Source organism: Parambassis ranga, chromosome 2 (assembly GCF_900634625.1).
Source record: "Parambassis ranga chromosome 2, fParRan2.1, whole genome shotgun sequence".
NCBI lineage: Eukaryota > Metazoa > Chordata > Actinopteri > Ambassidae > Parambassis > Parambassis ranga.
Window position 1 is genome coordinate 22434260 of NC_041023.1, and position 23901 is coordinate 22458160.

At 41.4% G+C, this 23901-nt stretch overlaps 1 protein-coding gene across 3 annotated transcripts; it reads left to right on the forward strand.

Moving 5' to 3' along the window:
- Window positions 1-3555: 3555 nt before the first annotated feature.
- On the forward strand, window positions 3556-23896 carry LOC114432175 (liprin-beta-1-like). Of its 3 annotated transcripts, XM_028400014.1 has the most exons (27): window positions 3556-3672; window positions 5686-5770; window positions 9957-10036; window positions 11538-11743; window positions 12485-12565; window positions 13378-13491; window positions 13598-13708; window positions 14975-15067; window positions 16101-16218; window positions 17723-17784; window positions 17872-17938; window positions 18314-18432; window positions 18646-18719; window positions 19141-19195; window positions 19450-19603; window positions 19698-19730; window positions 20230-20365; window positions 20439-20561; window positions 20700-20850; window positions 20948-21059; window positions 21148-21236; window positions 21355-21477; window positions 21565-21690; window positions 21955-22143; window positions 22305-22463; window positions 22534-22599; window positions 22683-23896. In XM_028400014.1, exons 3-27 carry the CDS (start codon window positions 9973-9975, stop codon window positions 22773-22775), a joined length of 2718 nt encoding a protein of 905 aa, XP_028255815.1. In that variant the 5' UTR covers window positions 3556-3672; window positions 5686-5770; window positions 9957-9972; the 3' UTR covers window positions 22776-23896. The 3 variants fall into 3 exon arrangements, with proteins under 3 accessions (XP_028255815.1, XP_028255814.1, XP_028255816.1); XM_028400013.1 differs by lacking the exon at window positions 5686-5770; XM_028400015.1 differs by lacking the exons at window positions 5686-5770; window positions 19698-19730.
- The last annotated feature ends 5 nt before the right edge of the window (window positions 23897-23901 follow it).

The window sequence follows — 23901 nt, forward strand, 5'->3', positions numbered from 1 at the left end:
AGGGATCACTCATCCTTTCAGGATTCATCTCAGTGAGACCTTCAGGCCTGAAGTGTTTGAGCTGAAGTTTTTTACTCCCTGCATAGTCTCTTAACTCTTCTGAGGACTGAAAGAGGCTTTTTGAGTCTGTCATTATTTCCCTTTTTATTAGTAAGATATCAATTTCTAACAGGAGACAGCTATTATCTCTGCTATAGTGGTAGAACATAAGGAAATAAGTTTGATGAACTTTCTTCAACCTGAGTTGTTCTTGCATGCTAAACCAGCTTAAAAAAGCCCTGTAGTTCTCCTGTAAACTAGGTTTCTGCAGCACTTTGTAAACACGGGAAACACTTTGGTCCAAGCCAACAACAGAGCAAAGTGACTGCCTCTGATTTCTGGTGGACAACCTAGAAAAGAGTCACAGTGAATGAGTCAGTGAGTGGTTGTGTCTATCACAGAGACAAACAACCAGTCACACTCACGCCCAGTTACCTAACATGGACATCTTTGGTGTGTGGGAGGAAGCCGGAGAAAAAGAAGTCTAATGGCTGAAAGGAGGAAACTGTTTTTGAGTCTGATGGTCTGAGGGCAGATGCTCCGGAAGCGTCTACCTGAAAAGAGTGTGTTTCTGGGGTCTGTGGGGTCTCTGATGATTTTCTGAGCTTTCCTGAGGCAGTTTGTTTTGAAGATGGTGTGCAGGGAGGGGAGGTGACAGCCGGTGATGCGCTCTGCTGTCTTCACCACTTGTCCGAGTGACTTGCGGTCTGCAACAGAGCAGCTGCTGTACCAGGTGGTGATAGAGCCAGTCTGGGCACTCTCTATGATGCCCCCCTGTAGAATGTGCAGAGAGCAGAGGTGCTCAGTCCAAATTTCCTCAGTCTCCTGAGGTAATAAAGTCTTTTTTTGTGCGGTCTTTGCCACTGCAGTGGTGTGAGTGGACCAGCAGAGGTCCTCGCTGATGTGCACACCTATGAGTTTGAAGGAGGCAACCCTGCCCACTTCTGATCCCCAGATGAAAATGTTAGTGTGACCTCTTCCCTTACATTTCCTGAAGTCAGTGACCAGCTCCTGGGTTTTGCAGATGTTGAGAGAGAGGCTTACAATCCAGCCATTCAGGCACGTAGTGGGGGGTTTCTTGGGAATGGGAATAATTGTGGTGTTTTAACATCATTTTGACATCAGCATTAACTGATACTGAACTGATAATCATAAACTGATTTTAAACTGCTTCTTGCCTTTATAACATGTAGTTCATTTAAAAAATCTTCTTCACTTCAGTTTGTGATAAGAGGGAGCTGTTGACAGGAATAAAAGCCACCCTGTATTTACTTTTTGTGTCCTCATTCCTCCCTTTTTTCCTGCTCTGAGCCTCCATTGAGCTTTTGTAGTTATTAGACTTCCTACACTCCAGCTGACAATAACAGCGGTCAAATATTCCTGCTGTCCTCCATAAACCTCATTTTGTCTGTAGAGTTGACATTTATCCAACAAAACATGCGACCAACACTAAATTATATTCTGTTTTTTCACTGCCTATTGATCGAAAGAGGGCACAGTGAAATCTTCTCCCTACACACACACCTCACTGTGAAGAGGACTCAGACCACAAATACATTAAAAATTCGCACATGGTTAATGTAGGTACTTCCAAGCAACTATAGGTCGCCATGGCCACTAAAATCCCTATGCTGCACAGCAGGATGCTCTGGGAAGTAGTCTTTGGAGATTGCACCAGGCAAAACACATTATGTAGCCAGAATGTCAACTGGCTTTCAGCAGTATAATTTCACTTCAGATGATCATAGAGTGTCAGAATTCCAATCAATTTAATCAAGAGTAAGTGCTGCACTCAGTAAATCATAAAAAAATACTAATTGCTTTTCAGTGCTGTGATTGCCGTATGATGAAGTGCACAGGGGCACGTTCTCCACAGACAGAGGCTCAGGGGAGTGTGTCCCATAGGAGTCATTTGTTAGGTTATATGTGCATGCACAGATGCATTCCCATTTCTTTTTATATCTTCATCATCCGTAGAGGGGTTAAAGTGACCAAATTGCTGCACACTCTTGAACTTGAATTACAGGTACTGAACAAATCAAGATTTTTGCATAAAAGATTCATAGAAATAAAAATACAAGGCTTCACCAACAGATTGGAAATGAAAATGCATTTTTAAATTTGCGGGAAAAAGTAACATACTGATGTTTAGACATCAGTATAAAAATCCTACATCCCTTATATTTTAGTTTTGCAGGTGATTTTAAATAAAGACGTCAAAAAATAGCTTCTATTCACCTGACTAATCCTCTGACTGTCTGTCACCTCCACGCTCGGTGATGTTTTTCATTATGAAGATGATCTTCAGCTGCACAGCTGACATTCCTTGAGTTCAACCTCTGCCAAAATGCACAGCTGATATATGAATGCAGCTGTGCACCACATATAAGGAAGAGAATTACATTTGGAGTGTATACACAGAATGTGCACAGGCTCTGTATGCTCATATTCAACTTTAAAACCTGGAGTAATGGAAGTGCAAGTTTAATCTCAGCACACACTGCACTGCAGGCTGCTTAGCTACGTGCTTCTCAGTAAAAGAAACAGGGAGTGAGGGTCATTCAAGCAGATGCAGTTTTATGCATTTTGTATTTTTTTTTCAAGACTTTGTTCTAAGAAAACATATTACCTTCAGTTCTCAAACAACAGCTTGTTACTACATGGGTACACAAACATACATTCAGTGCATATAGTTCATATAGGAAACTTACTATAGACTTTCACAATCATGAAAACACCTCTATCTCCACCTGCTGGCAGATCTATCTGCATATATTTATCGAGAGACTTACAGTCAGCATTTCTCTCATACAGTTGATTATTTAGAATAGACTGAAGTTAAGTGTAACTAAAAAATAGTACCTGTAGTGTTGCTTGTCTGAGCAACCAACACTTTAACAGATGCTAATTCCTGATGTTTTATTATACTGAATAATTTGATATATTATTGTGTTTAGTTGTACAAATTTAACCTGTTTTTGTCCTGAATATTTTTATTTTACTCTGCACAGCATTTTAGTGTTTGTATGCTGTCAGATGCAGATTGTATAAATTATTTAAAAAAATATAGGGTAAAATAAATGCAACATTATGGTAAATGTGTTGAATTTCATTATTTATGCGGTTTTAAAGTAGAGTGAATCTTTTGTCTCCTTAATTTGAACTGAAATAACAACACCACAGTGTAATAAAACTGACAAGCAAATGTCCTGCAATCAACAATAAATTATATTTTTTAAGAATTAAGTAAGGATGCAATTATTTTCTACTATACAGGATAGTTATTTATCATGTACAAGCCTGTCGTTTTAATTTCAGAGTATGCCTAATAATAGCATTTTTGTAGCAGAATTTAAAATGAGTTTTGTAACATTAGTAATTGACACCGGAAATGGTCCTTACAGAGAGTCTTCTTCTGCTATCGTATTTCATGCTTTTATTCTGAAAGCGTGACTTCCGGAAGCGGCGCCGCTGCGTATCTTGTTAAGTTGGGACAAAAACTTCATTTCAGAGAAACTCACCGGGAACGTGGACGTTAACCATGAAGCTCCGCTGAACACCGCTCTCAGAGTTTGGATTAAAACCTTGGAAAGCCGCAGGATTCCGTCGTTCACGTTATTGTAACCGAAAATTGTAAGTTAGCCTAAGTTTCAGTGAAGTTTATGAAGTTTTTCAGAGCCGTTTGTAGCAAACTTCGTTGGAGTGTTAGCTTAAAATATAAAACCAGTGACAAAGTCCTATTGTATAATTGAACATATTGTAGCGTGCTTGTGTTACGCACACAACTGGTTTAATTAGCTAGCTAAATCAGAGTTAACCCCATTATGTTTTGTTAATACTACGTTAAGTGATGTATTTAATATACCTGCGGTGGCTCAAGGTGATTTTTTTATTTTCTGTGTGTGTTTCCATGTTTTGGTATGGTTGATTAACTTCAGTAGTTTAAAGCCAGTATTCGTGGTTATTACAGCAGTGTGACATTTCATTATTATTTTATAGTAAATGGTAGATTCATTCATTTAATTTATGCACCAGCTCATTGATGCTTCACAGCTGTGTGACCTGTACTTAAAAAGAAAAATAAACATGTAAAACTTGCAGAATCTTATCAAATATAATTTGTAGAAAGGTGATAAAGGAGAGAACAATGTTATCATAGAAAGTAATCCCTTTACATTTGCTTTATTTTTATGCCAGCTGTTTATACAAACACTGGTTTGTTTTGGCACCATGCTGATTTCCTTGACACAAATCCAACAGTATTGTTAAATTGCCTTTTTGTGACACAGAACCACAGACAAATCCATTGATTTCGATGGCTGTTGAGACATTTCTGAGTTTTGGACTGGTTTTGATATCATGTAGCACCCACAGAAAAGTCATTGTCAGTTATGAGTTATTATGCTAGCTTTGCACTTTATGCTGTGTGTAAGGACCTTTTCTCATCGTAAAACAGTGTATGAATGCATCACATGTCCATAAATGTGAAAGCCAAATTGTGAATCGCAGTCATGAACCTCCAACCAGGCTCAGTTTGACGTCCACACTCACAGGCTTTTGTAGCTTTTGTTTGGGTAAACCTGTGCGGTATACAGACAGTACATTTGTTCAGGCACTGCGTGGTCTGCTGGCAATCCTCCACCTGCCCATCTCTGATGATGTCTCCTGGCTTCCAGGCAGTCGACTGTAAGCCTAACAAAGGATTTTATTTCACTCCGTCAATAACCATATTGGCATCCTTTCTGCCCTCACACGGCTCAGAAAATCCATCTATGCCTGCAAAGCTTTATCTGATGTTACAGCTGCACAACCAGCATGCATTTTCAAACTGCTATGTGATTGTTTTACAAATAAATAAATCTAATCTCCTGGAAGCAATCACTTTGTTTCCTCAGGCAACAGGCATTTGTTTGGTTGTCAGTCAGGGAAAGAAAAGACAGGCCTTGGTTTGCATTAGTTGCATGCTTAGCCTGCAATAAGATCAGCATGGCACGGTCCACAGTGTCTTTAGACTTTATTTTACTTAAAGCCACGTGTCCAGAGGACCGTCGGGGGCCATTCTGTCTCCAGCACCTTATTTTTTGACACTAGCATTCCTTGCATTCTTTGGTACGGTACTCTTGTGGTGGTGTATTTTGAAAGAAGGGAGGGGTCCCTTTTTTGACACTTGATATATTGGGATGTTTATGTGCTTCTGAAATGAAATTAACTTAATCGGAAACATTTGTTTCACAGCATGATAATTAAAAGGCTCAGTTTTATATGAGGTTGAGGAAGGCTGAGACTACAGTTTGCGTCACAGTATGATATAGGACAAGAGCAACTGGGTAGTTTTTGGACTTTTTAGTGCACTTTGTACTGAAATTCTTGGAAGAGGAAGACATTTCTCCAGAATGTGTCAGGAAACACTTCCTGACAGGACTCAGAGAAGGTCTTCCTGAGTGCAAGGATGTGTCTATGTTTCATAGATTCAGCTCATATGTTTCTATTCTTACTGCATTTTTATCACAGTAGTTAAACGTTGGATTCATACATTAAGACCTCTTCTTGATAATAAAAGCGAGTGATAAATTTTCCTTGGCTTGCTGGGACTTCTTACTCATTCCCTCCAGCTCCCATTTCTTTCTTTATTTTTTCCCCTTCCAGTGTGATTTCTGACGGTGATGTAGTTGGGGCCACGTGGAAAAAAAAAAACTGCACCAACTTGGGATCAGCGTCGTTGTGCTACCATGTGAGTCCCTGAAAGACAAAGACTTGTTTGTACCTGGCACCAGTGTGGCCACTGCTGTAACAGTGTAGAAATAAAACACCGGTTTAAAGTGCGAGCTGACGTTTCTGTCAAACAACCTGACCTCACAGCAGCCTGGAGTAGAAGTCCAGTGGCCCATCTCTCAGGGGAATGGTAAACAAAGGCAGGGTGTTTGACTGGGGCTTGGCTATAAGGCAGGACTAATTTCCATGAGTGTGTCTGTCACGTTTCGTGCCCACGTTGCCTTTCCTGGTGCTACTGCACTTATTAGAGCTGTAACCACTTTAGATAATAACTGAAAAAATTGATCATTTGTTCAGTTGATTATTTTGACTAAAGGTGCAACTTCCTCATAATAAACTAAACCATAGCAATAATGAAGACAACTTTATGCAGTTCTGTTATTTATTATTACTACTGCTCATATTAATGCATTCCAAATCTGCACTAGAGCAAACACTATGGATTTGTTGTTCTGTTGTTGTCTGCCTAGAGGAACAGTTCTCTACTTAGATAGAAGTAGATAGATCAGGACCTAGGCAGATTTTCTACATATTTGGTTGTCTTTATAAGGAAGGGTAGCAATGCACATCTTCAGACAGCCTCCCTTAGAATTTAAGGTTGTTGTTTGTTTTTTCCAGGGCATGTGCAATGTGCAGCATGTATCTTTGCGTACTCAACAAGAAAATATTGTAAATGTCTTTACATTTTCTAGACCTGAAGTGAAATGACAGTTTGTGGACATGCATGGTCCAACAGATAAATACAACCTTGGCATCCTTGGTGAAGGTCTTAGCCAATATTTATCCCATGATTCATTCTATCAGCCTTATGTCTTATGGAGGTTGTCATAGTTCTCCTTCTTATAAGTTCAATAACTGTCTTGAGTAAAGAATCAAAAGCCACAGGAAAGGATATTATAAACAAACTAGCTTTAAAGCTTGTTGTGACTTAAAGGCAGATTTAAAAAAAAAATACATGCTTTTTATTTAGTGAGCAGCAGAAATATCTACCATTTTTACAACCAACTCTCACTGCTACTACTAATTGCCTTGCGGTACTCCAAAGTCTGCTGCCTATATTACTACAATGAACCAGTCCAGATTCTGAAATGCACATCTGCAACACAGCTGGAAGTAGGTTATTGGAGTAGAGGCACCGGAGTTGTGTGTTTGTGTGTGTGTGTGCCATTCAATGTATGGTCAAATACTCCCAGCCTATTTTCTTTTCAGATGTGCGATCATGATCCCTCCCCCTCCGTATAACTTTCAGTCCATCTGGTTGCTGTTAAAAAAGTCAAATTTGATTCTTAAACAGACAGAGTTTTATGTAAAATTGAGCTTTCTTGTCAGACACTTTTAGAGGGATCACATTTATTCCTTTGTTGTGTGTTTTTGAATGTTGTTTTTGTTGTGGCTTTATGTTGTTGGCTTTTCTTTCAGAACTTCAAACCTTAAAGTACATTCAGATGTGCCATGATTATGATATCATTTTATCTGATTTGAAGAATCAGTCAGCACTCCTTTGATGAACACCTGCTTTTAACTAATCGTCTTTGTAATATGAACAGTGTGCACTTAGTGCAGAGGGACCTAAAGTTTGATATGAGTTCTGTCAGGAAGCAAAACAGGAGAAGGGTTAACCCACACCTGTCTGACTTTGGATTAGACTGAAGAAATTTACAGGAAATATCACAAATGTATGAGAGAACTTTTTTTTTGTTAAAGAACCACCTCCCCTTCAGCATCCAACTTGCTCTATAGATATGATATTATTCGATTAGGCTTAACCAATAGGTTTAAGAAGAACTCGTGATTTGCTCTCAGACCATTCCTTTTCATAAACGTATGATTTATAGCTTCAGAGAATGGTTTTTCCTTTCATATTTCTTTCTTGTAAATTTACAACTGGATTTTCTTTTTTAAAAAAATTTTTGGTTCTCTGACTCACAGAGATCATTGCTGGTTGTGTTCATCACTATTCTTGACATACACTTCATGTGACCTGGTCGATTTAGTTAGCCTATTATTTGCAGCCTTCCTGGGTCCGTCTTAGTGTCTGACAGAAAACAGACTTCAGGGGGATTCAGTGTGAAGGGTGGAGGAAAGAAGGTCAAAGGGGTCAGCGGGGATGTCAGTACCAGGCGTTAAGTGTTTGGACTGTGAGTGAACTAACCTGCTCAGGAATGTCTGTGTAGCCTTTACTCCTACACTGTGGGTTGCCTGGACTGCGTCATCAATCATTATTTCTTCTTCGCATAGATGGAGACTGGATGGTGGACTTTTGTCTGTCTTGAGGTTTTGGTCAGAAAATTCTTTAGGGATGACCTGCTCGTCACTGATGCAGAAGTGGTAACTCTCTTAGCCTGGCATTTAAAAAGGGTCTGCTTTTATGAGCCGGAAGAAAGAAAAGATCAGTTTTCATGGTTTCAGTGCCAACTTCTGCTGCAAGAGTTTTATTTTCAAATGCTCACGTAACTCCTGTTTTGACGTAAACTGGCCTCCTGATTTGCATGTGGATCGTAGGGACAGTACTACTCAGTACTACATTTGTACTGATTTCTTATAAAATATGATACCAGATTGGATGATTCTGTTATCACAAGATGGCAGAAAAAGATGAGAGGACCCTCAACTACGCCAACTACTCTAGTGATTAAACCGTGACTAAAAGGCTCTATGAGACAGCTGAATGGAGCTCTTCGTGGAATTTGTTGTTTTCAGCATTCACATGGAAGATTTGGATTCTTCACAAAAAAAGAAACACTGTCTGGAACAGACACAAGCTTTAGTCTTCTCCCATGGGGTTTAGACGCACAGCTGACTAAACACAGCATCCATCCTGGTGAGAGTGAATGATAGTTTTCCATTAAAATGCAGAAATAGGTGTGGAGGAAAACATAGTAAGATCTGCTTTTTCCCCAATGACGGTACAACAGGTTGCTTATTTTAAATGACATGAAATGTATCATGAGTGCATCTATACAACCAGGATCACACTGAATAATACGTTTATGATATTTTTGAGGACAAGTACACCCCTTTGGGGTACCCCTATGGGTAAAATTGAGCAACGAAGCACTTAAGGCCCCTTTTAACCAGCTCACATATTGAGGTCATTGGTCTAATTACAGTCTCTTAATGCTCATTTCTTACCCTGCTGGGTGCAACAGTGTGACCCCAGATGAGGAGGAAATGAAGCAAAGCCTGTGGTCCCGACCCACCCCACTTCCTCCTCCTCCTCTTGCCATGGGATGTCTGAACAAGAAGAGCCACTGTTTTTATGTTGTTGGTTGAGGTCTCTCTCCACACACTGTTTACTATCCGAATCCCCTCAAATCAGATTTACTTTTGAAGTGATAAGTGCCCATTGCATTTAAAGGAGAGACATGTGATAAGTGTTTGAATCCAGCAGTCATGGGGGATACTGTCCAACTTTGTTATGGAAGTTTTTGAGATGCCGGGCATGCCAGCACTTACGAGGCCTGAGACCCCTGGGAGAATGGTGCCATTATTCCAGCCCACAAGCACATGTGACTGCCCGGTGGCCGGAAATAAGGCATGCTGGGTAATAAGTCCTGGAGATCACTTAGTTTTTTGTCTCTAAGGCAGCCAGTGTTTTTGTCATTTGAAAGGGAACCTTGTGGTATAACCAGATTAGTGATAATACAGTTATGTTTTTTTCCCCAAAATGGCAGCGGTTGTCTCTTTTTCTTGTTGCTCTAAACAGAATCAGTTCTGCAAGTTCGTCTTCAGGAGAGGACTCTTTTTGGTGCAAGTTAATTACAGTTCTTCAGTCATGCTTGCTAATTTGTCTGCCCACTCGTAGGAAGTGGCTCTGTCTTCCTGCTTTGTGCCGCCTATGGTTGGTCAAAACATCCCTCTGTCATATGAAAATCCTGAGCTGACACTCTTATGTGTACATGTCTGGATTTTGTGGGGAGATTAGGGGTTTATTCACATGGTGTTGTGGTATTTATTGTGTTGATACAAACAATCTCAGCAAATGGTTTTCTAGTCCAGTTATGTACTGTAACTGCTCCTCTGTCCACTGCAAAGAACCCTGTGTTGTGCAGTTTGGAAATGGACTTGTCCTAGCTCCCCCTCCTTCTGTCTTTTGTGGATTTTTCTCTCGCTCATCTCTCCGTTTTCAAACTCTTTTCTTTCAGAGTCATTGAGCACAAGATGATGTCTGACGCCAGCGAGATGTTGGCAGCTGCCTTGGAGCAAATGGATGGGATCATAGCAGGTAACCACAGTGAACACTTGGACTGTAAGATCTGACTGTAGCACTTATTTCAGTGGGCATGGTATGCTGTGGGGTCTAAGCCACATCTGGAAGTCATTAGAGTGCAAGCTGGGAGCGCTACGACCAGTGTGCCCTCCACCCCCACTCCTACCTGCAGGCTTAATGTTATGCTGCTGAATACAAAAGCTTGGACTGAATATAAACATAAAATCTTGGAACACAGCTGAAATTGTGCCTCTGGATCACTGGCCCAGTCTGCCGTCACTGCATGGGAAATTAACAAAAGTTTCCATTGTCCCCGCAGTGACGGAAACTAATGATTATTCAAGCTCTGTGCGTTTGGAATACAAACTTGTGCTGTGGAGCTTTTTGGCTGCGCTCTGTATACTTGTGCTGCTGCAGATGAGCAGAGCAGGCTTCAGTTTAGAGTCCCCACTTTTCCGCTGATGTGTGTAATTATAGCACTGACCTTTCCAATGGGAGCAAGGCGCATAATCACATGACATCCCCCACTCCACCTCCCCTCTGTTTCCGCAGAAACCACAGCCATCATCAAGCCCCACTCCCTTGCTACTGCAGGGGAAGCCATGATTGTTTGGATATTTATTTATGTATCTCCCTCTTTGTTACCGTAGACGTCTTCATTATGGATGACATTTAAGGCCGATGACAGATGGTATGGCGTAGGCTGAGGCGCACTCTGGGAACATTGTGCTCTCGAGTTCAGTCAATATGCTGCTGTATACACTTCTAAGAAAAATGTGCATAGACAGATGCATTTAATTGCTATCAATTGCTTTTAGTGTTTGTCAGAGTGTGTAAATGGGAGCTTCTGTAGGTGTAAAAAAAAATTAGAAACAGTTAATTGAAGTTTATTAAGTACGCATATCCATCAGATATGCTCATGTTGTCTGCCATTTGAGGCACCACGACCCTTGATGGTTTAATATCAGAATCAGTCAATCAATATGGAGGCTCTCTGTGAAAATGTGGAAATCCAGGGTTACAGTGTTTAGGATTTCTAAAACAAAAACCTGTGTAATTAACATGTGTCCATCCTGCTTCCACAGATCAATAACATGTAGCTTTGGTCATATGTCCTCCTATTTAATTTTAAGCCACCAGTATTTAATCTAGAACAGGGGTCAACTCAATTTACCTAGGGGGCCGCTGGGGGTAGAGTCTGGGTGAGGCTGGGCCGCATCAAGTATTCCACAGAAAAACATAGAACCTCAGAACTTCTTAGTTAATCACCTTCCAACCACATGACCAAGTTGGCTAACTTGTCAACAAACAACACCAGAAGCTGTCATGAGCCTGAGCTATGGTAGCCCATAAGTGATAAAACAATATAAAATGCACAGGGCAAGCCTCAGCAAATTTGTGTGTGAGAAAAACACTAAACTTTGATGTCAAGTGGGGGGCCACAAAATATCAAGCAAGTTTGAGACCCCTGATCTGGAATTATTCAAATTTCTCTCTTCCCACTGCACCTCCTCAGGCTCCAAGGCCATGGACTACTCCAACGGACTGTTTGACTGCCAATCCCCCACATCACCATTCCTGGGTGGCCTCCGGGTTCTGCACCTGCTGGAGGATTTGCGAGCGGCGCTGGAGCTCATGGACAACGAGGAGAGGGACAACCTGCGGTGTCAGATCCCTGATTCCACAGCAGAAGGGCTGGCAGAGTGGCTGCATGGACGAACGGTAAAAAAAAGCTAATCTGCAGAGCAAGTCTACATAAAGGGAGGGGAGACATTGATAAAATCAAAGCAGCCATCATCATGAATCCCAAAGCCAAGTTTTGTGCATAAATTAAAAATAAGAAACTAATTTTTTTGGAGCGTTACTCTATAAATGATAAGATCAGTGTCTTTGAACAAGTTTAAGCATGTAGCCTGATATCAGTTACGCTCCGGTCTGCTTTTCATCTCCTGATTGTGCTTCCTTGCCTATACTGTGACTGTGTTTATTGTAAAATGTAATGTTATGACGTGCTTCAAAAAATGATGGACTCTCTATACGAGTATCACTGCAAATAGTTTCCATCATTTAAACTCATGCTGGCTCAGAGTGAGGCTCCTGTTTTGTTTTTTTTCTTCCTTCGGCTGGCTCGTCTTTCCACGTGTGATATTTGAGAGAGGACTTTAGTTTTGATTCAATTTTTAAATCACTTTCATGTGAGAACACTATTGGCCTTCAGATGTTTCTCAGAAACTCAGCTCGTACATCTGTTCGTTAAGGGTAAACCATGTGAGTTCATTGTCTGGTTATACATGAAGAAAACACTGGATGAAACCTGGCATTCATTTGCTTTCCACAGGAGATCGCTTGTGTCATGTTAGAATAATGGTGTGAATCCTTGTTTAACTGGCACAATAAATGCAGCTATTCAGGTCAGATTCTCAGATAACAACACTAATCAATACGTATTGTTTCTTGTTTCAGAATAACGTCCACAGCTCAGAAGCAGTCTACCAAGAACGCCTGTCACGACTGGAGAGTGACAAAGAGTGTCTTATTCTTCAGGTGTGTGAACAAAACTCTCCATTGCTGCAGCAAGACAGCAGAACAATTTCTCTTGAATGGGCAATTAAGTGTTATTGTATGAAGCTGTTCTTGTGTAATCAGCTCTACAAAAGAAGTTGTATTTGCTGTCCTGTTTGTCCTTTTCACAGATTATGGCACAATTTTTGGTGGAAAGGAACAAATTTGTAGTTTTCTTCATAACTTTTGTAGTGTGAGGCAATGTTGTTTTTTCAGGAATACACCACTCAAATCTCAGTTTAGCCTGTGGATACATAGTACAAGGGAAAAAGTATGTATTTGTTTTTCTGCATATTTTTGCATATTGTAGTATAGTTTATGTGTAAAAGGGGGCACATTTATTGTATTGTCTTGAGTTTGATGATGAATATCAGTATAATGATGACATGCTGTGGTTTTCAGGGGGAGTTATGGATATGACTTTTTCTTGGCGAGGCACAGAAACTTAAGCCTTCAGGAAATGGCTGCGTCTGGCCAAAAAAAATAATCGTGCAGAACCCCCCTGTAAAACTTTTTTTACACTTCTGTCCAGACAAATGTGTCAGTTAAAGCCTCCTCTGACATGAACTCTGGACAGCCTCTGCAGTTACCTGCAGTTACCTTACCTACACATTACTAACAGAAGATTCTCTCTGTAAAACACATTGTCAGCTACTAGATATTTTTATAGGTGTATGCCTTACCCAAAATAATGGCTAATAGCTGCACACACTCACAGGCTGTGCAGAGGCTATGTCCCAAAGATGTCAGGTTATTCTCTACTAAGTTGACAAAGGTGTGTTACATTTCTCCAGGTGAGTGTTTTAACAGACCAGGTGGAGGTGCAAGGGGAGAAGATTCGGGATCTGGACAAATGTCTGGAGCATCATCGGGAGAAGCTAAATGCTACAGAGGAGCTGCTGCAGCAGGTAATGCTTCTATAAAGTGCACATACCGTCAGACCTACTGTAGATCAGCCGTCAGTTTGAAAACTTTCGTCTTCGGCATTACTGAGAATGAGCATTTCTCACTCAGGAGCTTTTAAACCGGTCAGCGCTGGAGACACAGAAGCTGGAGCTGATGACTGAGGTATCCAGCCTGAAGCTGAAACTAACTGCTGTGGAGAGAGATCACAGAGGCAATGAGGTAAGACCCCCCCCCATCCTGAAAAAATGTGGCCCTAAAATGGATCCAGCACAGGGGAGTTCTCAGCTGCACCTGCATGTTGTCTTGTGTGATGTCTGATTCTGAATCCTGGCAGCCACCCCAGTCATTGTTTTAAAGTCACAAAGGTCCGTCTCACTCGGCTGGAGGACTCAGGAGATCTGTCTTGTGGTGTAGGGTGAACTTCTTTACAAAGCAGGCTTAAACACCCCTTCTGCTCCAGCAGCTGTTTCCTGCCAGAATGCCCCCACACACCCATACCTCCTCTCTCTGAGGGGCTAAAAGGCTGGGAGAGTTATAGTTTCCATACTCACTAGCTGGGACATATTATTTGGGGTTTCCAGACAGTAAAAGCTCAACAAGAGCATATCGGATAGTATATTTATTTTTGTTTCCATTTAGCTCCAAATAAAACCTGTGTCAGCAGAAAGTAAGCGATCCTGAAGTGATCTATTTGTTTAACATTCAGCAGCTGTTTGACACATTCAGAACTCAAATCAACATAAACAAAGTTATTTTTTGTGTATTTACAATAAATGTCCATGCATAAAAATCTATTTTATCTAATTAATTACTTAATTAATTAAGAATACATTGATATTACATTGCAGCTTATGATGAATGAGTCCATTTTAATGCACATTTTAGCTCCTAATTAACATGAAACTACAACAAAAAGGTGAAAAATGGCATTGACTGCAGACATCTGTTCAGTAAATATGTCATTATCTTATTGATGGATGTTAAATTTATTATAATTTTTATTCAGTATCAACATCATTTTAACAAATCAGCAGATGTGTCCTCATAATAGTCGCATGAAATGAATCCAGTTGATGCTCTGTACATCTATTATTACAGTTAAAAAAGGGACTACCAGGCAAGAATCTCTATTAAAAATAAGCTTTATTCCATAAACAATAACTTACGTGCATTTTCTCTGATTAAAACCTTTTGATGTGCAGGAAAAAAACCCAAGAATTCAGTTCATGTTTTTTTGTACCCTGTTGCTATTGGGGATAAAATCAGTTTCACAATAATTAAGTGTGACCCTTCCTTTTAGTCCAGGCTTTGTCTCCATGCGTGGATTCTCCAGAGGGACATTAGTCTGAAAATAATGTTGATGCCTTTGGCAGGAATGTTTCCGCCTCTTTGGGGGGGGGGACTCTGCTGTCTCTCCCACACAGTCTCCATGAAGCGCTCCTGTGCAGGTTTTAATGGCTAATGGGAGCTGTTTTTCCTCCCAAGGGTTTGTACCAGGAAGTAACGGACCTGCGGTTCAGGGTGACTGACATAGAGAATGAAAGACTGCAGTGTGAGAAGAAACTCAAAGCTACCAAAGTGAGTGTGTGTGTGTGTGTGTGTGGCTCACTTTACAAAACAAGAATAAATATTTGTCTTTTGAGACGCATCATTACTTGTTTAAATCTTTGAGATTTTCCCCCATGACATTTTTCTTTTTATATCGGCTCCCGCTCCTCTTCTGTCTTTTAACATCTTTCTGCAACATGCTAACCTGTCAAGCGTCCAAAGTGGAACACTGGGCGGTTCACTGGAGATGAGGTGAAGGTTTAATCTCCAGCCCCCTGTACTGTTGTCCTTTCTGGCCCTGTAAACCTGCTCCTTCTCCACTGCTGCACACTGCTTTCCTGACTTTCACACCACTTGCTGTAAGTGTTTCCACCTGTGGAGTTTATAGGATTTGCACTTGTACCTTGTAGTTCCTCCTGCACATATCTCCATTTATAAAGCTACATGTCTCAATGTATTGTGTCTGCATGCTAACTATTATGCACAATACTGGCACGAATTTGCAGTTAATCATCTCAGCAGGCCCACAGTGATTAGCCAGTGACCATTAGCCAGTGATGGCTTGATAATATTTAGTTAAAGGGGCTTTTCACTCATTTTACACATTATTCGGATTCTACTTTGCTCAGTCTCATCTCTTTGGGGCATTAATATGAATGTCGCTATGGAAACGGTGAGTCAGTGTATCGCTCCTTTTGTGTGATAAGACACCTTCTCCACATACATACATGTATGTGCATATATATATATATATATATATATATATATATATATATATATACACCAGATGCTACACATTGGGCATTTTTTAACAGTCTACAATAAAGACGTCTTTTTTTTCTCTGTTTCTTTCCATATAAACTTTAATGATGTCATGGAGCTTGCACTAATATTCTTTTGGCAAATTGCTGGACTGCCCCTTTGATGATAAACGTTTAAACTTTGGTCTTAAATCAGTTTAAAAAAAAGCTGCCAGATACTCCTTTATACATGTGAATAACTCTCTGTGTTATATTCTAGTAAACTGTTGATAAAATGATGACTTTACATCCTATCATCGTAGGAGGAGCTGCAGCTTCTGCAGAGGCAGCTGGAGGAGCAAGAGTCAGAGCTGAGGAGGTTGAAGGATGAGAGCGAACTGAGGGTGGACAGCCACAACAGAGCTGAGGGGGGAGAAAGAGGTGGGAGATGTTTTAATAACCGTCTGGGCACTCCCTGTACCATTACATGTATTTCAGCTCTAATTTTACAAAGAGCTTCATGGGGATTAGACAAATAGACGTTTCACATTCCAACAACAGCCCTTCTCCCTCCAGCAGCTTTACAAGAGATGTTACGTAACTTTCTTTCATGTTCATTAATTTTTTTTTTCACTAAAAATGAGGCGACTGGAGGCTTTTACTCCTTATCTGTCTGTCTGTAAGATCATACCAAACATATCTGACTGTTTCTGTCCTTCCACCCACGGCAGACCTTATCTTATCCCCACTGATGGTAGAGGAATGCCTTTTATTTGAAGGGGAGTCTGCCTGTAAACATGCGATTTACAGTAAAACCTGAAGAAGTGTTTGTTTTGTCTCTGATGTCAATCAAACTGTACAGGCACCAGGTAGTCAAAAAGAAATATGTCTTTCTTTTTAGATGTTGAGATTACAAAGACAGAGGATGGTGATGGGGGTGAGGGGAAGAGGGGAAGTATACAAATTTCTGGATTTGCTCAAACAAGATTAGAGTTTAGGGTTAGTTGAAGAACAAGCTCCAGATAATCGGCACTGAGCTTGAACTCTTTGAGGGAAATTGAACAAGTACTCTCTTGTTTTAGCTCTAATTATTCAGCTTTTGAGCTCCTAAAGGCTCCAGCTGACTGTCTTTTTCTCATTTGCTGCTATTCGAGTTGTGCAATTGATTGCTGTCAGTAAAAAAGGGTGGACTCAGTTGTCGATCTATACATACCAAAAATATTTATCATTGCATTTAACGTTGTTAGAGGAGAAGAGGTGGGTTGGAGTTGGTGGAGAAAAGCAAGAATCAAAAGAAAGGTGTACAAGACATTACCAGTAGTGAGGCCAATTATGCTGTATGGGCAGGATCAGGAAGGAGCTCATGGAGGACATGTGCAGAGGAGGGATAGTGGTAATATTGGTAGAAAGATGTTGGATACGGAGCTGCCAGGCAAGATGCGAAAGAGGAGGACGCCGAGGAGTTGGGTGGAAACAGATGATTCACTGTGGCGACCCCTGATAGGAACAGCTGAAAGTAGAAGAAGAAGAGCACATATGTGTAGCTTGCTCTTACACAGCTGCCTTTTAATGGTCATAAATATAGTGAATAGTGGAATATTTTTTTCCATTATAAATTGTATTGGCCTCTAGTATGTCAGGCTATCAAACCATTTCCTCAGTAGATTCTAATTCAGTTCAATGCCATCAGACACTAACTATAGTCAAACACAATTAAGCATTAATAAGATTAGATTGAGTGGTCAGCATGTGTTTAATTGTGCAGCCATCCCACTAAAACACACAGAAACCATTTGTGGTGATAAACTGAATAGAACAGGAGCCCTGCTGACCAGCACGCTGAGCCCTAGTGGTGTCATTATTTCTATTGGCAGCTCTCAGAGCCTGGGGGAGCTGAAGTTAAACTTCCACAAGTATAAAATTATGATTCTTCCCTCACCCCCAGATACTGAAATGTTGAAGATGAAGACGGTGTTGGAGTCACTGACATCAGACAATGATGAGAAGGTACCGTGTCGGTGTTGTCAGCAGCTCAGCAGCAGCTTGCTCAAAGCAGTGATTACTGTAACTTTGTGTGTGTGTGTTTACCTGCAGGAAAGAAGGATTAAAGAGCTGGAAGAGTCACTTACAAAGTGCAAGAAAGTGCAGGAACTGGTAAAAGGTCAGAAGATTTAACACACTATGAAAATTGTTTTTCATATTTGCAGTGCTTTCATTAAAACGACTTAAGTGGAAGCCTCTTAAGTTTGTATTACCATGCAAAACATGGTCTCTGTCAGTCATTTAATACAATACGCTGATAAAATTCAGGATTTAATTAATTTTCACCACAGAAAAATAATCGGTAGGAAGCAGTTTATTTTAGACATTTTTAAACATTCACATGTTTCAATGTCTGGATTTTCTTTCTTTCCTTGTAGGGTATTGAATAATCTGTTAATTGACCACCACTAAAACCAGCAGCCTAAAATGGCGACTAAACTCTGAGCGAGGATAAACTGACCGTGCTGTTTTTGTGCCGACTGTTCTTTCTCAGAGACGCTAAAGGAAGACGACTATGATGATATAGCAGATGATCCCTCTGCTCCTGTATCCATGGAGGTGGATCAGGTCACGCTGGACTTGGAGGGGGAGGCAGGAAGGAGCTCCGGTGAGGTAAACACAACCTCTGTCAAAACATCTCTAACACAGGATGAACCCCAGACTGTAGACTTCCTTTTTAAAAAAAACTCAGTTTGGGCCTCCCACTCTGAGATTGTTTCTCCCAGGAACTGAGAGAGCTTCTGTTGGGGGTTATTGAGTCGAAATGTGTTCTGTTGTGAAGAGAATCTGTTGGGTTAATAATGTTTCTCTCTCTGCTGTCCTCAGTCTATTCCGTGTATAGCAGTCCTGTCTGAGATGAATGAGCTGGACAGAGAACGACAGTTACAGGCAGCACAAAGGTACAACTCAGAGCTGAGATATTATTATTATTGTTATTAAAAGACACACGTTGACATTTATGCACAAGATATTAACTAATTGAGGCTGATGTGACCTTTCACACTCACATAGTGTGCCTCAGACTTTTCAATAATGTGTGGGTGGTACAGCCTCAAAGTGTTAGTTACTGATATTATTCAGCAGTGTTGTTTGACTAGATGCCACCCATTATTACAAAACCAAGTGGAGTCAGGAAGATGAGGACACCCACCAAGTCCAGAGAGGTCTAGTCAAGCAGCCCAAGTGAAAATACCTGTGTGGGAGTTCAGTGGTCGTGCACACTGATGCTTTTAAAAGAAAGATTTGGTACAAGATATTTAGAGATATTGTGGAATATCTGTGCTGTAGATTGAGGATATTTCCTGCTTCGTGTTATTTCAGTTTCTCAGACGTCCCACAGCCGACAAGCTTGGCAGTAACTGGCGACAGTAATCGGGTAAGTTCATCTCTGTGTATCTGACTTAATGTAATTTTTAGCGTTTAAACATTCAGTGTGTGTTTGTTGACCTTTTAATTTGGAAAATGTGAATCCATCACTGGATCCTTGTTGTTATTAGATTAACTTCAGTCACAGCATCCACTGTGAGCCAGTCCTGCTCTGACACCTAGTGGTCAAGTGGAGTGGCTACATTTGTATTGCATATCCTGACTGTTTTCCTGCCCTGCATTGTTTTTTTTTCCCCCTCATAGGCCAGAAATAAATCAGGACCTGCCACCTCTTCACCCATTAAAGGAAGCACCACGAGTGATGAGAGTTTTGGTACCAAGAAGGCTCGCACCTCTTTTGGCCGTGGCTTCTTTAAGCTGCGTGGAGGCAAACAGACGGCCAGCGTCCCGAACCTCGGTGGGCTACTCACACACAAACTCACAGCGTAAAGTGTGTACGTCTGTTTGTTTTTATTATAACTGACGTCCGTGTTTCTCTCTCGGCTCTAAAGATCGAACCCGGAGTGTCAGTGCACCTGTGTTAGGTACAGTAGAGCAGAGCAGTGTTGTTGGCCTGCAGTATGACAGCTCTGGATTTACAGCTGGATGAGAATTAAATCAGTACTGACACTGACATGTAAACCTTTCATTTACATGTCCTCAGTGTTGTACTGATCTTTGATGGAACAACCTTTTCCCACTTTCTTACTTTGATCAGAATTATTTTCTCCATCTTTGGTTTGAACTTTGAAGGGTCTGCAGAGGAGAAACTTGTCTTTGTTTCTCTGCTCTGAGTTGTTTGTATCAATGATCCAGCTGAGTTTTTATCTATGACATTAAACCATCTGCAGTGAAGCCATTTTCCAGCTTAGTTTTCTCATTTGTAGTATATGAGTGATTATCGTTGTTGTAGAAGTAGACTTTTGCATGGTCTCTTTTGGTAAACTTGGACTGGTTCTTCTGTAGTTCTCAGTGGTGGTGGGTACATTCTTGTTGCAGTGCATGTTTACTGTCATATTTATGTGTATTTATTTAATGTTACAGCCGAGACCGAGCGTAAAGGCACGGAACACCTCGACTTGGCCGGCGTTCCTGCACGAAAGTCCCACAGCGGAGCGCCTCTGCCGTCCTCTCCAGAAACCAAGAAGAAGTCCAAAGGCTTGAAGAAGTTTTTCGGCAGGTAAACACAGCGGCCATGTGTCATCTGTGTTTGGACTAGTGCAGGAGGTTTGTAATGGGATTTTTCCTGCCAGGCTGAAGAGGAGTCACTCCACCTCCTTCAATGATGAGGATGCAGTTGACATGGAGTTCAGGAGGGGTGGAGTCAGAGCCACAGCGGGGCCTCGACTTGGCTGGTCACGTGAAACAAAACACAAGTAAGTTTTTTTCTAAGATCACATCTATTATCAAGCAAAGCTACTGGTTACCTCTCGAGTTAAAATTCTGTCCCTGAATTCTGCTAATGTGTTGTCTTCCCAGTGAACATTAAATATCCTCTCTGTGTTCATGCTCAGTGCTGTTGATGTACCTTTCTCGCGGTGGAGTAAAGATGAAGTGTGTGTGTGGCTCCACGAGCAGGGCCTTGGTTTATACGTCGCTCAGGGTCACAGCTGGATCAAATCAGGGCAGACATTACTGCAGGCATCACAACACGATCTGGAGAAGGTAGCAGTGTCTCCCATTTTAAATAAGACGCATTTCTACAAGAATCTGAATCATTCTTGAAGCGTCACGTGTGACAGCAGTTCTTTTCCCTCTCCAGGAGCTCTGCATGAAGCAGCCACTCCACAGGAAGAAGCTGCATCTGGCTCTGCAGGCTCTCGGGTCTGAGGAGGAAGATCTGAAGGGCAAACTGGACCACAACTGGGTCACCAGTCAGTGATGTCGTCTTTAGAGCAGCAACCACACCGTCTCCTGTCACCGTCTGTTCACATTACACTCTCTGATGTTTGGTCTTTTCAGGATGGCTGGATGACATCGGCCTCCCACAGTACAAAAGTCACTTTGACGAGGCTCGTGTTGACGGACGCGTGCTGCACTACATGACTGTGGTGAGCTGCCTTTGACTTTACAGTGATTCTTTCTGTTCTCTTACAAATTCTGATCATCCTGCTCCCTGAATAAATCTGATAAATTAAACTGATGATATGAATGACAATTGTCCCGCAGGAGGACCTGCTGTCTCTGAAGGTCGGCAGTGTGCTCCATCACCTCAGCATCAAGAGGGCTATTCAGGTCCTCCGCCTCAACTCCTATGAGCCCAGCTGCCTCAGGCGACGACCCTCTGATGAGGTATCACACAAGACAGCGCACTCTTCTTCTGTTCTTGTAGGTTTTTTTTTTATTATTTGATGTGTTTTGCTCTTTGTAATTATCCAGAATAACATCACACCGGCAGAGATCTCCCAGTGGACCAACCACAGAGTGATGGAGTGGCTACGCTCCGTCGATCTGGCTGAGTATGCTCCTAACCTGAGGGGGAGCGGAGTTCATGGAGGGCTGATGGTGAGAGGAACTTTATATGCAAGGAGAAATCGTCGTTTACACCAGCAAACAGCTCTGCAGCACATTCTGCTGTAATACTGCGACAATCCTTAGCGGGTCCAGCTAATTAGCTAACTGAAGACAAAAATGACTTGGTAGTTATTATAGATGTGTGTCTGTAATGAGTGTAAGTTCTATTGTGTACGAGGAAAACTCTTCCCTGCTGCTGCTCTGTGTTACACATTTGACCTCTCATCAAAATGTTTTTATCTGTGTATTCTGAAGGTGTTGGAGCCTCGTTTTAACGTGGAAGCGCTCGCCCTTTTGCTCAACATCCCTCCCAGCAAAACCCTGCTGAGACGCCACCTGGCCACACACTTCCACCTGCTCGTCGGCTCCGAGGCGCAGCGGCTCAAACAGGACTGTCTGGAAAACCCGGACTACAGTGTCCTCACGGCCACCGCCAAGGTCAAGGTAACAGCCTCACAAACCATCCCTGCTGTGTCACCATGGTGATACCACCTTACTGTTAATCTGTCATTAAGCTGATTTTAGTAGAGCGTGAAACTGACCACCTGAGTGCAATTTCCTGCTTCCATTGATGACACTAAACATACCTTTTGTCCTCCATTCAGCCGAGGCGCCTGTCGTTTGGCAGTTTCGGCACTCTGAGGAAGAAACGCCAGGATGACGTTGATGAGTACGTCTGCCCCATGAACGTGGAAATGCCCAAAAGCAGCAGCTTCCAGAGGGGCGTCTGCATCTATGAGAATAACCTCGACCACCTGGAACAGGTATGTTGTTAACTCCACTTGTACATAGCTTGTTTGTTCAGCAGTTCTGACTTTGTTTTTGTTTTGTCAGATGGAGGATTCTGAAGGAACTGTCCGACAGATTGGAGCCTTTTCTGAGGGAATCAACAATCTGACGGTGAGACGCTGACCTGCTCCACCATCATCACACACACCTCACACAAAGGTTTGACCTGAACATGCCTCCTGTTGGTGTTTCAGAGCATGCTGAAGGAGGATGAGTTTTTTCGAGAGGTCTCCGTTTGCTCTCCAGAGGACGACTCCGTAGAAATCCACCAGAACTCCAACACCTGAACAAAGTGCACCAGCCCTGACCCGCCTGTGTGAGACTTTTAGTTATTTCATCAGGCTCACATACAGCCATAGTTTCCAATGACCACAAATATTTATTGACGTTTTACAGAATCTAGTGCATGAAGTGAAAATGCAGGATTTGAATTTGCATTTATGTTTTTAGTAATCAGCGATTTAAGCTTCAGGAGTTTGTTACCTTATCTTAGTTTTCTTGTTGTCAGCTGCAGTCACATTCAGTTTGTGGTACGTGAAGCAACTTAAAGTGTAATTCTAGTGCCGTTGAGCTGCACAGAAAGTTCAGATTTGTCTGGGTTTTGATATTTCTGGCAGAAATATCACAACTTAGACAAATGAAGCTTAAACCATCTGTGTGGCTGGACAACACTAGAAGGAGTTGGACATTTTCAGAAATGTGCTTATTGTCTCTGTTTTAAAATACAAAGCCAAAGAAAGCATGGAGATGACTAGCTTAGCATAAAGACTAGAAACCCATCAGCTCATCTAAAGCTCACTAATCAACATGTTTAAGTAACTCTCCCTAAAGTCACCAGTTTCATTTGAATGGTTTTTTGTTCACACATGATTTAAATACACAAGGTATGATGTGAGTAACTGAATTTGGTTTCTTTGAGGTATTACCTACAGTAGATGGTGAACTAATTTGGATAATCACATGTGAGCACACAAACCTGTCAAAGTGTATGTATTGACACTATATTTACATGATAGGTAAACTTATGTCTCTCTAAAGCCACCAGACTTCATTGATTAAAAACTGCAATTTTACCTTCCAGAATACAAGCTGCTGGTCTTTTGCTGTGTGACTGTGTGATTCTTTAACATTTCCATTAAGACCTGAATGTGCTGCCATGTTCTACCGGTTCTACCAGGAAAAAAACATTGGTACAGGTTATACACTGACTGAATATTTACCTCAAAGAAAGAAAACTATTTGTTAAAGCTAATCAGCTGCTGACTCCAGCCTGTGAGCATACATCCAAAAATGTCCAACTCCATTAAAAACATGAAACCAAAGTTATTAGAAGAAAACCTGTATTTGTATGTTCTAGTTTGACTGTTTTTAAATTGTTTTGGTAATAAAAACATTTCCTAAAGACAAAGTGGC

Coding starts and splice junctions, on each gene's coding strand:
- LOC114432175 (XM_028400014.1), top strand. CDS start 9,973: ATGATGTCTGACGCCAGCGAGATGTTGGCAGCTGCCTTGGAGCAAATG. Junction 18,433..18,645: donor CAGGAAGGAGCTCCGGTGAG/GTAAACACAACC, acceptor TGCTGTCCTCAG/TCTATTCCGTGTATAGCAGT. Junction 19,731..20,229: donor TGTCAGTGCACCTGTGTTAG/GTACAGTAGAGC, acceptor TTAATGTTACAG/CCGAGACCGAGCGTAAAGGC.